A 15,150-nucleotide genomic window follows, 5' to 3' on the forward strand; every position below is an offset into this window, starting at 1 on the left:
TAAAAAAAAACAAAACAATTTAAATACACAACCAGCATATCTGGAATCAGTGACAGAGAGCGACTGGGACCAGAAGTTTATTAATTTCTCCCCATTGATTTCCATTCAGAATGTTTTCGCTCCCACCGGGCTCTAGGGAAGGGGCGGGCATACCGCCACCTACTGTTCATGAGTGTGTAGCAACATTGTTTTACATCTATTAAATTCTATTTTTTTAATTTTATATTCTGAAGATAAATAAATAATGCTTTCCTTAATCTATAAATATCTTTTATATTTCCTTTATTTCCCAATAATCCTTTAAGACTCAATTCTTGGCCTGTCCTTTCAACTGTTTTCAATTTCTTCCTTTCAGGTCCAGATGTTTTACAGTTCATCAATACGTCTTCTACATTTTCTATCTCTCCACATCCTTCACATTTATCATTATTTTTCCTCCCTATTAAGTATAAATTGTCATTTAAATAAGTATGACCTACTCTTAATCTGATCATTATTATTTCTTCCCTTCGGTTTCTCTCATTAATATTTCTATTTAATACTGACTTTTGTACTTTATATAACCTTCCTTTTTTTATCTTCATTCCACCTTTTTTGCCATTTTTCAATTTCTTTCCTCTTAATAAATGGTTTTCCTTTCCCTAAAGGAATTGTAATTGTTATTTGTCTACTTTTCATTCCACCTAACTTTCCATTAATTAGCTTGAAAACAGCACTTTGTAGGCACCCAGTTTCTCTAACAATGGCCCTTTTTGGGTTACCCTCCATGCATTGGGTGTCAGTTCAGTGGCAGTTCCAGAACATTTTCTTAGGGTTGACCAGGCAGTACAATAATGTGCATGTGGCAAAAAAGTAATAGGGATCAAATTCGGTTTAGAGTCAAGCTATTGGGATCAGGCATCAGGTTCAATTTGCATATTTTCTTAGCCAAAACAAGGATTTGTTGGGCTACTGTAATTTTGAATTGAAAAACGTCCTGAATGGGAAGTCTTCAAACTCGAAAAACAAAGTCCAAAGTTTGTTTTGTTTTGTTTTGGAATGATTATGACCTGGATGTCTAAGAATCTTCACCAGCTTATCAGGGAAATGAATGCCCACAATGTCTATATTCTCCAAAAGAGAATAACAGAACAGACCTTCATGAGGCCCTTGTTAAAGCTATGCACATATTTATGCATCTATGCTCTTCAAATAACTTTCTGGTTCGACGCAACATTTACATTAAATGGGTTGAGAGGTTGTTCTTTACCAGTAAATACATAAAAGATTCCCAGATGACTGCCGATACAAACTCTCCCCTATAAAACCTAAAACTGATTCTTATAAGAGAGTAAAATCTGTATTAGTCTTCATTAAATGTAGCATATTGTTGTAAACAATCGATTGCTTTATTTTTGGTGTCAGCTTTTGGTCAATATGCTAACCTTAAAAGGTCAAAGTGGGAAAATGTACCCCCACTACGGGTAGTAGTAGACAAATTAGCAATTAGAGGAGGCAATACCCGTGTATGGCAATACCCGTTCTTCTTAGAAAATTAAAAATACTCCCAAAAACTACATCCCCAGATGGCCTTTGAAACAATTCCCTTATATCTAGTTTACTTTTATTCCTGTCTAACTCTCTACACAACATTTCTCTTTCCTGAGTATATTTATTACATTCTAAAAATATGTGTTGGACAGTTTCTAATTTCCCACAAATACAACACCCTGTATTATGCTTATTCATTATTTTAAGAGTACTATTTAATCCTGTATGTCGAACCTTATTCTAGATATAACATCTTCTTCTTTTTTAATTCCGATAACACCAATGTGAGCAGGAATCCAGACTAATTTAACAACAGAACCACCATTTTTAATCCTAAAAATTGAGTGAAGAATATCCAATATAATATCTTGTCTCGACTCTGAATTAAATTCTAGAATACTTTTAATGCACTACTTGAATCTGAACAAATTAAAACCTCCCTGTCTTTTGTTTCCTCAATCCATTCTAAAGCCATTAAGATAGCCATTAATTCACCTGTATACACTGCCAATTTATCTGTTATTCTTTTATTCCTCATAATATTTAAATCTGGGATTAGCTTAGGGCTGCAACAACGAATCGATAAAAATCGACTTTTAAAAGCGTTGGCAACGAATTTCATCATCGATTAGTTGTGTCGCGCGATTATTGCATCATCCGCCGCGCCGTCATCACTGCCTCTTGACTGAAAGAGGAAGAAAAAAAAAAATACGGCAGAGCGAGCCAGCGCTACAGGTGCAGTGTTGCCAACTCAGCGACTTTTCAGACCCCTCCAGCGACTATTTTTCAAAAAAGCGATTAGCGACAAATCTGGCGACTTTTTTCGGTGTCACTGGCGGCTTTTGGAGGCTCTTACGTGAAAGCATGTATCATTCCTACTCTGCCGTGGGGCGCCTCCCCCCGCTCCCGCAGGAGTCCCTCTCAGCGCTGCAGTCAGAGCCTCAGCGTCCAGACTGCAAATGAAGCGCGCATGCACCGGGATTGACGGCGCAAATTGATCACAATAATTAAAATAGCCTGCGCTTTGTAAAGCGAAAAAAGTGATAACATGCAACTTTTTTCAAAACAAATTAACATGGCACGGATATTTTTATCTCTATGGTTCAGTATTTTCTCAAGTAGCAACTTTAACTGCTATACTTTCCTGTCTTAAAAGGCAGAACTCTTCTAGTCTAAAAAACCTCATTTGTTGAAATGGGGGGGCCTATTGTTTGAACCCCTTAGGGGCTTTTAAAAACAAAAATGTCTTTTTTTGCACTTTATGAAACAAAGTACCCTATATTTTGTGGATGTACAGCTACATTTCTCATGTAAGTTTGCGTAGTTTTAACACAAACATTTATTTTTCATATTGCACCAGTACAGTTAATGAGCAACCTGTACTTGTGTGCTTGTTTGTTCTGTCTAAAATGTTTATTTTGGAATAAAGAGGTTAATATAAAAAATATTTTTTGTCCGATTCATCGATTAATCGAAAAAAGAATCGGCCGATTCATCGATTTTTAAAATAATCGTTAGTTGCAGCCCTAGATTAGCTGCAGTGGCGTTTCAATGCTGTTGTCAGAGATGGCTTTGATCAACGGGCAAGTCAGTGAGCTGATTGGATACCGAGATACCGGTGATGGAATGACGTTACATGAACCCCCCTCCCTCCCGAATGGACGGATGATCCACGGACCTTTGATTCAGTTATTTGTTTTGCCAAAAGATTAATTATAATCATTTTTCATTAAATAATAGAGATGGATATAAATAGAAATAAACAGTTCTCAGATAAGATCGCAGGGTGTATCTATAACTGCACCCATACAGTATGCAACAATTTTCATGAAATAAGATAATGCAGTCACTATGTTAAATTAATTCATTAACTTTATTTTAATCAAAAACATCATAAAATAGCACAATATCACACCAAGATCCCCAATAAACCTGCTTTAAAGACAGCATCTAAATAACAGCCTGGATTAAAGCTGCAGTCTGTAACATTGAGGAGAGAGCAGACTTCGACTGAAAATTTGAAGAAAAACAGGTTTCACGCCACTCCCCCACCCTCTCTGCTTCACTCATGCCCCACCTCCAAGCTCCACCCCTCTCACAGCATCTGCACGGCTACCGCATGCGACCAGAAGGGAAGACCAGAAGCTCCTCTGGCTGTGATTGGTTGTTTTGACTCGTCCCGAATTATTCTTTCCAGATTGAAATACAGGCAGTAGGCGGTACCAATTGAAGCAGTTTTTTTCACAGGTTATATATGTCATTTACTGCTGTCTGGGCATAGGGACAGTTTTAGCCAATATGACAAAAAAGTGATTTTTAAAAACTTACAGACTTCAGCTTTAAGGAGAAAAAAAAAAGTTCCCAAGTGCCGCCTGGTGGTTGTCCCGGTACATTGCAGTTCTTTTTGAAATAAAAAAACTGGCCTCAGGAAATACATCGTGATTCACGTGGGAATCACACAGGAATCATGCAGGAAACCGTCCATTTCCAACCAGTGCCCACTGTAATAAGAGAAAGTTATCAAACTTTTCTTGAATAGTTGGAAGTCTATGGAAATGGAAAATGAAATGAAATAAAAGGAAAGAAAAGAAAATATATAATGGATCACTTTACCCTTTACTGATTGCTGCCAACAGGCGGTTTCAGTCCTGGAGCTCCACCACCTCAGTCCAAAAAGGTCAGCCACTTCTCAAACAAAAAAAATTATTCACTAATTAAAAAAATAATTTAGCACCGGAGAGAAGGAAAGCCTTGTGTTGGTGCACCTCCTCCTTGTTTCCCCACAAAAAAACATTCCCCAGTGTCTCTGTCCTCATGGTTTTTTGCACACACACACACATTGTGAAGCAGGTTGCAGCTCAGGTGAGCTATTAGGGTCAGGGGTTCAGAGCAGATGAAAATCCTTTTGTGTTGTTTTCCCCAGATTTTAACCCATCATTTCCATCCGGTTGCTGTGTCGGTGTGTGTGCATTGGGGGGTGGGGGGAGATTGATGCTTGAAGCAGGCTGTCTTTCTCCGGCGGGCTGATGGGAGGGGGGGCATCTCCTCCAGGTCTGAATTCTGAGCGGCTCCGATCAGGGAGTCCATGTTTGAAGGGCAGGGAGTAAAAAAAAAAAAAAAATGATTAGTTTAAGTTTTAATATTTCAAATGAATAATAATAATTAAAAAAAAATAAAATAAAGTTGTTCATCTTTACCATATAAAAGAAGAAGCCTTTTCAGGAAAGGAATGTCATCTCGTCAGTCACCCCACTTCATCCTTCAGTCACTTTAAGTCACGTTCCCCTCTCGTCACAAACTTTTCTCATCTAATTTTCTCAAATTTTGTTTTTATCATCAACCTTACTTTTCTCTATTTAATTTTGTATGTTTTCTTTATTTAATTTTAGGTTAATTCCTCCATTTTATTCTATTTTAAGTTTTTAAACTTTTAATTTGACCTTCTTTTTCCATTTATTTATTTTTTCTTTCAAAATCTGTAAATTTCTTACCTTACCTTCTTTTTAGCCTCTAACTTCTCATGATATTTGTTTATCTTAACTTTCATTAAAAGAACCCTACTTTCTTTGCAATTGATCAAAAATTTCTCCTTGGGCAGTTGACAATTCCCCGGAACCTTGCCTTTTGTTCTACTACCATACTGTAGAACAGCAGAACCTTTCCCATTATCTACAGGTACTTTAACTCTGCCCGATACACACCAACCCTATGGTGCCAACCTGGATAACTGGGGGGGATCCCACTCTAGATTACCGACGTCTCAGTAAAATTAAATGCCTTCTGGTGGCACTTACAACCTTCCTCTCACCCTTAGAGAGAGCCTCACGTTCCTATGCCAGGTCTTTTGGTTCACAGGTGGAACAAAAACCTGAATTGCCTTTCTGCTCCCCAAAAAGGAAAATTATCTGTTATTTCATATGTATAATCTTTAGCATTATACAAATTTTAGTGCATTAAAATGATTAACCTATTAATTAGTTTCTTGCTAGATTATAATTTTAATGGAGAAGAAGAGGACTTTGTTTGAACAAATTTTCCAGTATTTGATTTCTAATTATCTTTAAATCTGTAAACAACCTGTTGTTTTGTGATTTAGTTTTTGAAATTTAATTTAAACTGTGCCGACAAAAGATCATCTCACCGTCTCAAAAAAAAAAATGGTTGGTTTTGATCCTCCTGCTGACCTCCAGGGACCTCGATGCCAGAAGTCCTCACTCCCTTAACCTTCTAACCGGGGTATTGAGGCTGGAAGACTGCTTCCTCCAGGTGGTACCTGACACTTCTGAAAATCGCTGTCCTCAGAAAAAATCAGTCAAAGAGAACTGCCTTGACAACGCCAAATTGTCGTGGGAAAAAAGTATCAACTATTCATCCTAGTTAAATAAACGGAGATCGATGGATTTCACTCAGTCGGCACATTTATTAATCATCTTTGCAAAGAGAGAACAGTCATCATGGCACAGCATTCTGCTCTGTTCTGATCTGGGCAGGGTTCGTTCCCCCCTAGTTACAACAATGGAAAGCAGTCAGAGTCATAACAAATTACACACACTTTGCTTAACAGCAACATGTTATGAATAAACCTTGAGAAAGAATCTGGATTGTTATGGGAAGAAGCTATGTCTGGTCTACAAACAACATTCTGCAGGGAATGGTGTGACCTTGAGAGAGAAACAGACTGAGTGAAAACTTTTATAGTGAGTAAATATGAATATTAATATATAATGAGAGAAAGATATAAATTTTCCCACAACACCTCACAGCTATTAGATTTAAGAAGAAACTTTTGGTACGTCTGTAAAGGTAAGATGTCATAGAATGGTTTTCTGGTGTCAGCACCATTGTAGCTTTGACCCTGCCTGAAATATTAGGGACAAAATACAAAATATTTTGCATTTTTTGAACCTCGCCAAAATTTTCTTTGAAATAAACATTGCAAAACACTACCAAAATATTATTTATAGCACAAAAAAGTAGTACAGACTTTTAAATCTAAATGTTGTGTAAAAATATACCAAATTTGGTATCAATCAGATGAATCATATTTATTTTAGAATGGTATTAGTGAGAAATTTCTTAGGCGGAGAGGCCATTTTGGCACATTTATCCAAAAATGTCACCAAACTGTGCCAAATGTGGTTTTTTACATCAATACTGGGGGTTTGTTAAAATTACGAGGTCACGTAGCAGCTGGACCCACCGGTGGGCCCGTAGGGTTCTAGGGGTTAAGTTTATCAAATGCAGCTTGTGCCTCGGGGGTCCATTGGAAGGTTCTATTGACTGAAGTTAGAGAAGTTAGTGGAAGAGCTGTCAGACTGTAATTCCTGATGAATCTTCGATAAAAGTTGGCGAAACCCAGGAATCTCTGCAGCTGCTTACGGTTTTCAGGTACCGGCCACTCCAAAACTGCCTTTATTTTATCTTCAGAAGGCTTAACCTGCCCGCCCTCGAGCACAAACCCCAAAAAGGTGGCTGAAGACTGATGAAACTCGCATTTTTCGGCTTTGACAAAAAGTTTGTTCTCCAGTAATCTTTGTAACACCAGGCGGACATGTTTCTTATGCTCAGAAAGATTCTTAGAATAATTGAGTATGTCATCAATGTAGACGAAAACGAACACATTCAAAAAGTCTCTGAGAACGTCATTTACCAAGGCTTGAAAACATGCAGGGGCATTAGTTAGACCAAAAGGCATGACCAAATATTCAAACTGGCCCAAGGGAGTCTTAAAGGCTGTCTTCCACTCATCTCCATCTCGAATCCTGAGAAGGTGATAAGCGTTCCTTAAATTGAGCTTGGTGAATACAGTAGCCCCTTGTACAGGTTCAAAAGCTGAAGCGAGTAATGGGAGTGGCTACTTATTTTTAACTGTTATTTGGTTCAAGCCTCTGTAGTCGATACAAGGTCTTAGTGAACCATCCTTCTTGCCGACGAGAAAGAACCCTGCACAGAACGGAGAAGAAAATGGACGAATTATTCCAGCAGCTAATGACTCATTGATATATTTCTCCATAGTTTCTCGTTCAGGTTTGGAGATATTATAAAGTCTACTGCTGGGTAGAGGTGCTCCTGGTAATAGCTCAATCGCACAGTCATATGGTCTGTGAGGTGGAAGGGACGTAGCACTGACCTTACTGAAGACAGGAGCCAAATCATGGTACTCGGAAGGGACAGAAGTAAGGTCAGGAGAGTCCATCTCCCCCCCACCTCTAGGAGACCTCACAGCGGGAGCTGCCGAACACAAAGAGGCTGGGTTAGAGGGACTGTTTCTATTTGAAGCTGCTGGACAAGATTGGAGTCAATTAAATTCCGTTCACAGCCTGAATCGATGAAAGCAGACAGAGTGAGGTTCTGATCAGAGAAAAATAAAGTGGCCGGGAGCATCAGACGAGGAGATTTTTCAGAGTTTACATGGCCCGACAGACTCCTCAGAACCTCTGACGGGCCCCGGCTTTTGATTTAGCTGGGCATGAAGCGATGAAATGACCACTCTCACCACAGTAGATACACAGTTTGCTCAAAAAACGTCTTTGTCTTTCCTCAGGAGTTAGCCTAGTATGACCAACCTGCATGGGTTCGGCTTCCGTCTCTCCAGCATGAGAGGCCTGAACAGGCAGAGGGAGAGACTGGGTTTTAGGTCTGGGCTTGGAAAAATGTTCTGTGGGAGCAGAAAAAACAGTCACATTATTGGAAGCTGGGGCAGAGGCAAAAGAACCTTGATTCCTTGATTTGGAGCCGTTTCTAGCTCGGATCCTGTTATCCAGCCTAATTGGCAGGCGGATTAATTCTTCAAGTGTTGCAGGTTCGTCGAGGGTTGCTAGTTCATCTTTGATGCTTTCGTTCAAAGCCATGAAATAAGCGCTTTTTAGAGCACTTTGATTCCATCCAGAAGCTGCAGCTTTGACCCGGAAGTTAATGGAGAAATCCGCTACCGAAGAATCTCCCTGTCTTAGGTTCAAAAGAGCACGAGAGTCAATGGTTTGATCAGTTTCTTGGTTAAATACTTGAGAGAATTCAGAAACAAAATCTGTGTATAGACAACTGAGGCTTTCTTCGGAGGCAAATCTTGCCTCAGCCCATTCCAGGGCTCTTCCAGTCAATTGGGACAGAATAAAAGTTATCTTCTTTTGATCAGTTGGAAAACTGCCAGGAGAGTTTTGGAAAATTAAACGACATTGAAACAAAAATCCTTTACAGTCCTTCATATTACCTGAAAACTTCTCAGGTAGACTTGGGCGGAACTCAGGTGATGACGTCACCGCCGGTGACCTCGGAGGCAGAACTGGACCCGGAAATGGTTGTGCTGCCGGCGTGGCATTAGCACTGCTCATGCAGTTAGCATAACTCTGAAGCATTTGATTATGATAATTGACCATGCAATGTAACTCACGGAGGGTTTGAGTTTGTCCCTGGATTTGAGCATCTTGCTCCTCCAACCGACGACGGAGGTGATCTGCTGGGCCTAGTGTTTGGCCGCAGTGTTCTGTCATGATGGGTTTCAGAAAAGCCCAGTATGCAGAACACCACGGAAACGGATGAAAAGTTTAACAAGTTTTATTGATCACAAGCACATGAAATAAACACAGGAACTGGTTCAGGCCTGGGGGCTGGTTCACTGGAGTCTGTGTGGATGACAGTTCAGTTAGCTTGGAAGCAGTTGAGTTTGAGTGTTTCAGGTTTATACCTTGAGAAGTCCGGGTTTGGCTTTGAGAGAGGAACTGTTGGGTCCAGAGACTGTTTAGTTCAGCAGAGTCCAATAACCGCTTCAGCATCTTACTTCTAACGTGAGGGCAGACCTTGGCTTTGGGTTTCCAGCTCTTAGTCCAGAGCTGCATGGGTATCCAGAGAAGAGTCTTCAGGTTTGGCTCAGAGGGCAGGCTCGGCAGGTTAAGCTCATCCAGAGCTCACAAGGGAAAAACTGGATTCCTGAAAGCAGAGACAAAGGATTAGAATCCTATCAGGACTCAAGAGCAACAAAGGTTCTCAGAAGATGCTAGGCTCAGGTGCTAACCAAACTGGATTTAACACTGCGGCGTTGAGGCAAGGTCTGAAGGCAGGTTATATACTGTGGGTCCTCTAATGATGAGATGCGCCTCAGGTGTGTCGAAGGCTCAGCTCAGGAGGATCCATGGCGGACTCTGCTGGAGAAAGGTGGAACTACTCCAGATCCCAACATCTGCAAGTCATCTAGAAATCTTCACTGAAATCAGAGATAAATAACTACTTTAATAATAAGTAATCCATTGAATGTAGATATTAGTACATGCAAATATTAATTTTATTAATAAAAGTAGGTAAGTAATGACAATGAATAAGATGTTCGCCCCAGAACTCAAAACTGAAATAATTTTTTCCGCTACACCTTTAATTTAGACAGCATGGATGTTTAAATATATGCATCTATTTGTTAGTTTGTCTTTATTTAGAAAATAGGGATGTTTTGCTCCTTTATTTACCTGTTGGAACACATTGACCCTGAGGTTCTGGTGCCTATCCCCATGTTTTTTCTCGAAATATTGATTCAAAAGTCTGTTTCCTTGCTTTCAACAATAATGTAGCAATATTACTTTATATAACTGAATACAAGCACAGGACACACTTTTCTGATTTTATTTGATTTTAGGCTATAATTTTCACTAAATGTAACAATTTTGGGGCCATGGCCCCCCTTAGCCAATCGTTGGCTACTCCTGTGACCACCCCTACCGTTTTCCCCCTCTAATACAGATGGTGGCAGCAGTAATACTCTCAAGTGGAGGATTCTAACTTATTTTAACATTTTAATTTTCTATATGTAATCAATTACCTGACAACAAAAACACTGTGGTTAATTATGCACATCAATATACTAACAATAAAGATAAATACAGAATTTGTGCTTTCTTCAGAACTAGATTTTGTGTTATATGGGGTAAAGAGAAAATTATGTCTCTGCAAGTCATCTAGAAATCTTCACTGAAATCAGAGATAAATAACTACTTTAATAATAAGTAATCCATTGAATGTAGATATTAGTACATGCAAATATTAATTTTATTAATAAAAGTAGGTAAGTAATGACAATGAATAAGATGTTCGCCCCAGAACTCAAAACTGAAATAATTTTATCCGCTACACCTTTAATTTAGACAGCATGGATGTTTAAATATATGCATCTATTTGTTAGTTTGTCTTTATTTAGAAAATAGGGATGTTTTGCTCCTTTATTTACAGTGGCACGGGAAGGGGGGTGCTGCGGGGGCTGCAGCCTCCCTCGTCATAGTATCAGCCCCCCATGGTGGGGGGCTGTGGAGTAACATAATATTGTACTTAAAAACATGAAATTATTTATGTATTAATTTTTTAAGAGACGGTGTTTGATATGGGATTATAATGATGGGCTGTGTATAAGATATAAACTAATGATTCATTATTTTAATATTTCATAAAAAACTAGGCTACTCCCCCGGAAGCTTCCGCCACCTCACATTCGTTTAGGCATGGCTAGCAACAGGCAGCAGAAACGTATTTCTGACTATTTCGAGGTAAGAAATGGTTTTAATTCCTCTATACTGCCGCCGAGCATTTATTTAGCGTTATTTATTTCTTATTTATTTCTATATGCTGTGCCTATTCATCTTAGTCCTGTGGCTGAAGAAGTCTACGCTAGAATAAGGCTGCATATCACTAAATATTATGTCTCTATTAAGCTATTTAATGATAAAATATGAAATTAGTTTTTTTGTGTGTGTGTGTTTTTTGTTTCAGATATGAAATCATTCCCCATATCCGTAGTCGAATGGACTTTCAAGACGTTCAATGCTCAGTTTAGGCGATATTTAGGCCATGTTTCATTCAAGTATTCCTGATCCTGTTGATTGGGAGCTGTTGTTTGTTTTGAATGATTAAAAGAGAAGAAATAAAGTTTAAAATGTTCATGCTTTGTTCCGATGCATTTTAAATGGCAGTTTTTGGCGACAAATGTAGGCCTACAATATTATGTTAAAAACGTCAGCCACAGCCCTCAACATAATGACATCACATGTTTTCCAACCCAGCCATCAGCCCCCCTCGCTTGAAACAGCTTCCAGCGCCCCTGTTTATTTACCTGTTGGAACACATTGACCCTGAGGTTCTGGTGCCTATCCTCTTGGTTATTGCCTGGCCACCCTTTTTAAAATGTTCTAGCTACGCCTCTGGCTGCCATTAGAAGCTCTTTATAAATCCAGGATAAACACAGTGGAGTTTCTTTAAACTCTATATTTATATAAACTCCCTGACCATTTAAAGGCTGAAACCTTTAGTTTAGATTGACACGATAAAACTGTGGGAATCCCCCAAAGCCTCTGCATGAAGGAGCAGACGCATGAGGGTTCATTTGAAGCCCCCACTATACCTCCACCCACACCTCCAATTTAAAAGCCGATTGCTGTCGGCGATTGCTGTCTGATTGATATCCACACTGGGAGCAGACGTTTGTCAAAGAAGCTCAAATATTTCTAAAGCTCCATCTGAGACTTTAGGTTTCATTCCATCCATATTACCAAGATGTATTTGTGGCCTGATTTTACAAACTGAACTCACGTTATGTCACTCAGTGAACAGAAAAATGGATATAGAGTAGGCAGATATGTATCAGCAAAAAAAACTTAAGAAAGCCAAACACATCCAGAAACATGTTTGACAAAAGATACAAACTGCATTATTCGACCCTGTAATCCATAAATATCCCATTAATCACTGAAACAGCTTTTCAGTTCTACAAGAAATCAGTAGTTTAGACCAAAGAAAAGCAAAAATATTTTTGCTATATAAATATATATTTAATCATAATTAACAAAATAAAGGACAATTCCCTAAAAGGAGTTCTAATTATTATTTTATTTGTGCTGTTAGTTTTCCTCCCAATATTTTACCTGTAGGCCAACACACCTGAACCCAGATCCCTTTCTTTCACATCAGTCTTCTTGTTACTGATTGTCTGTTACCTGGAATCTCAGCTTTGATAACTGCCACATTATCAAAAGTCATATTTTCAGGTTGGAACAACTGGTCGCCATGACAACGGTTTTGTAAACAGAAATTTTAGTGGTTCACTGCAACAACTTAATTGTTCCTGAGTTATCCTCACAAAGGACCTGGAAAGGTAAGAAAAAAAATCCTTTCTACAAAGATTTACTGTTGGCAAAGGAGAGGGGAAAATGCAGAGCTGCATGTTTTTGAGTAATACTTCCAAAACTTCTAGAGGGCAACAGCAAAGCTTCTTTTAAACAGTTGCCAGAGTCATTTAAATGTCTTACATTGGAAAAAATGAAGTCATTTTTCTTAATAAGTGCATATGTTCTCGGATTGAGGAGGTAAAAGAGACATTTTGCCAATGGAACAAGACAATTTGGTGACAATGGTGTGGCCTTGAGAGAGAAACAGACTGAGTGAAAACTTTTATAGTGAGTAAATATGAATATTAATATATAATGAGAGAAAGAAAGAAATTTTCCCACAACAGTCCACCCTTTCGATTATAAAAGGATATTATCCTTGTGTAATCGATATCATAAAAAAAGGAAAATTTATGAATATAAAAAACTAAGAAACTAAACTTGTGAGTATATGTAAAGAAAGCTAAAAACTACAAAACTATATTAAAAAAAATTAAGAAAAATAATAATTAAAAAATAATAAATCAAAAATCCACAACTGCATTAAGTCGGTGGACAATGTTAAATGATTATAATAGATGGTATAGTGTAAGTTTAATATGTAATACAGTGTAAATATGTTTAGTATAAGGTTTAAACACTGTCTTTTTTGACTTCTTATTTTAACCCATTTCTTTTTGAAGCTGAGAGTTTCTTTGAACTCTCCTTTTAACCATCCATCATTTTAAACAGTTTTCTTCTCTTTTTTCTTTTTCCATTTTTTTTTGTCTTTTTTCCCCCCAAAATCTGTAAATTTCTTACCTTACCTTCTTTTTAGCCTCTAACTTCTCATGAGTGGGGGGGATCCCACTCTAGATTACCGACGTCTCAGTAAAATTAAATGCCTTCTGGTGGCACCTACAACCTTCCTCTCACCCTTAGAGAGAGCCTCACGTTCCTATGCGAGGTCTTTTGGTTCCCAGGTGGAAAAAAACCTGAATTGCCTTTCTGCTCCCCAAAACAAAAATGATCTGTTATTTCATATGTATAATCTTTAGTATTATACTAATTTTAGTGCATTAAAATGATTAACCTATTAATCTTTAATTTTTTTCTATGATCCCAGACTACAACCTTTTCCATCACCAAGGAGAGGTTGGTGTCATGGAGCACAAGCCCTTCCAGACCATGGACCCTATCAGAGTCAACCCTCCACCCATCATACCCCTAGAGACCATCAAAGCATTTAAAGAGAAGCAGCAGATCCACCCAGGTTTCATTGGCGGGCAACAGCACCCGCCTCAGCACCACCCGCCACCTCAGACTCTCCCCCTTAAACCCATTCGCCCCAGGAAGTACCCCAACCGTCCCAGCAAAACCCCCGTTCATGAACGGCCGCACGCCTGTCCTGCTGAGAACTGTGACAGACGCTTCTCGCGCTCAGACGAACTCACTCGTCACCTCCGCATCCACACAGGTCACAAGCCCTTCCAGTGCAGAATATGCATGAGGTCCTTCAGCCGGAGCGACCATTTGAACACACACATCCGCACGCACACGGGTGAGAAACCCTTCTCCTGCGAGTTTTGTGGACGCAAGTTTGCCAGGAGTGACGAGCGAAAGACACACGCAAAGGTTCACCTGAAACAGAAGGACAAGAAGCAGGCGGACAAGAACAGCGGTGCGGCCGGGAGCCACAGCTCACCGCCCAGCTCCTGTGGGGGCCCGGCGGTGGGAGCATCATGACCATCACTACGTGCACATGGACTAGACCAGGGGTGAGCAATTAATTTTTAACACACAGGAAAACTGACTTGTGTTGGAGGGCCGAACCAACAATAACATGAGCTTAATTCTGCTCAGTATTTTTTTTTTCCAATATATTTTATTGAATTTTTCTCTTTTAATGTACAATAAACTTACAAACAAACTTAACATTGCAGACATGAACCTCTGCATACTAGCATTCACTCACGCACTCATAATTCAAACCTGCATTTGTTCAAAAATACAAAACTCTTTAGATTATGATACAGAAAAAGTAATAAGATAATATGGAAATAAAAACTGTATTCAAGTCATCCATTTAATAAGCTCCGCCTTCAGTCTCTATAATCCTCATATATGGCTCCCAGAGGTTCTCAAAGTCTTGTTGTTTACCCTTGGCGATATATGTTAATCTTTCCAGTCCGAGTGAATTTGCAATTTCTTTTTTCCAGAGTCCCAGGGAGGGGGCGTCCATGCTCCTCCAGTATAATGCAATAGATCTTCTGGCTTGAAGAAGTCCATAATCTATCAATTTGGTTTTTGTCTGTGATTGTATAAATTCCACTGGGTATATTCCTAGAACACAGATTTTAACAGTGGCACGGGAAGGGGGGTGCTGCGGGGGCTGCAGCCTCCCTCGTCATAGCATCAGCCCCCCATGGTGGGGGGCTGTGGAGTAACATAATATTGTACTTAAAAACATGAAATTATTTATGTATTTATTTTTTAAAAGACT

General features: G+C 39.1%; 1 protein-coding gene across 1 annotated transcript; it reads left to right on the top strand.

Moving 5' to 3' along the window:
* Positions 1–13,760: 13,760 nt before the first annotated feature.
* On the top strand, positions 13,761–14,412 carry LOC119780957 (early growth response protein 3-like; the record flags this gene model as incomplete). The annotated part of the gene is made up of 1 exon (XM_038281219.1): positions 13,761–14,412. A coding segment is annotated over one exon (633 nt), but the record flags the coding sequence as incomplete, so codon positions are not given.
* Between the last annotated feature and the right edge of the window lie 738 nt (positions 14,413–15,150).

Source organism: Cyprinodon tularosa, unplaced genomic scaffold (assembly GCF_016077235.1).
Source record: "Cyprinodon tularosa strain WSP-4 unplaced genomic scaffold, ASM1607723v1 ctg1688, whole genome shotgun sequence".
NCBI lineage: Eukaryota > Metazoa > Chordata > Actinopteri > Cyprinodontiformes > Cyprinodontidae > Cyprinodon > Cyprinodon tularosa.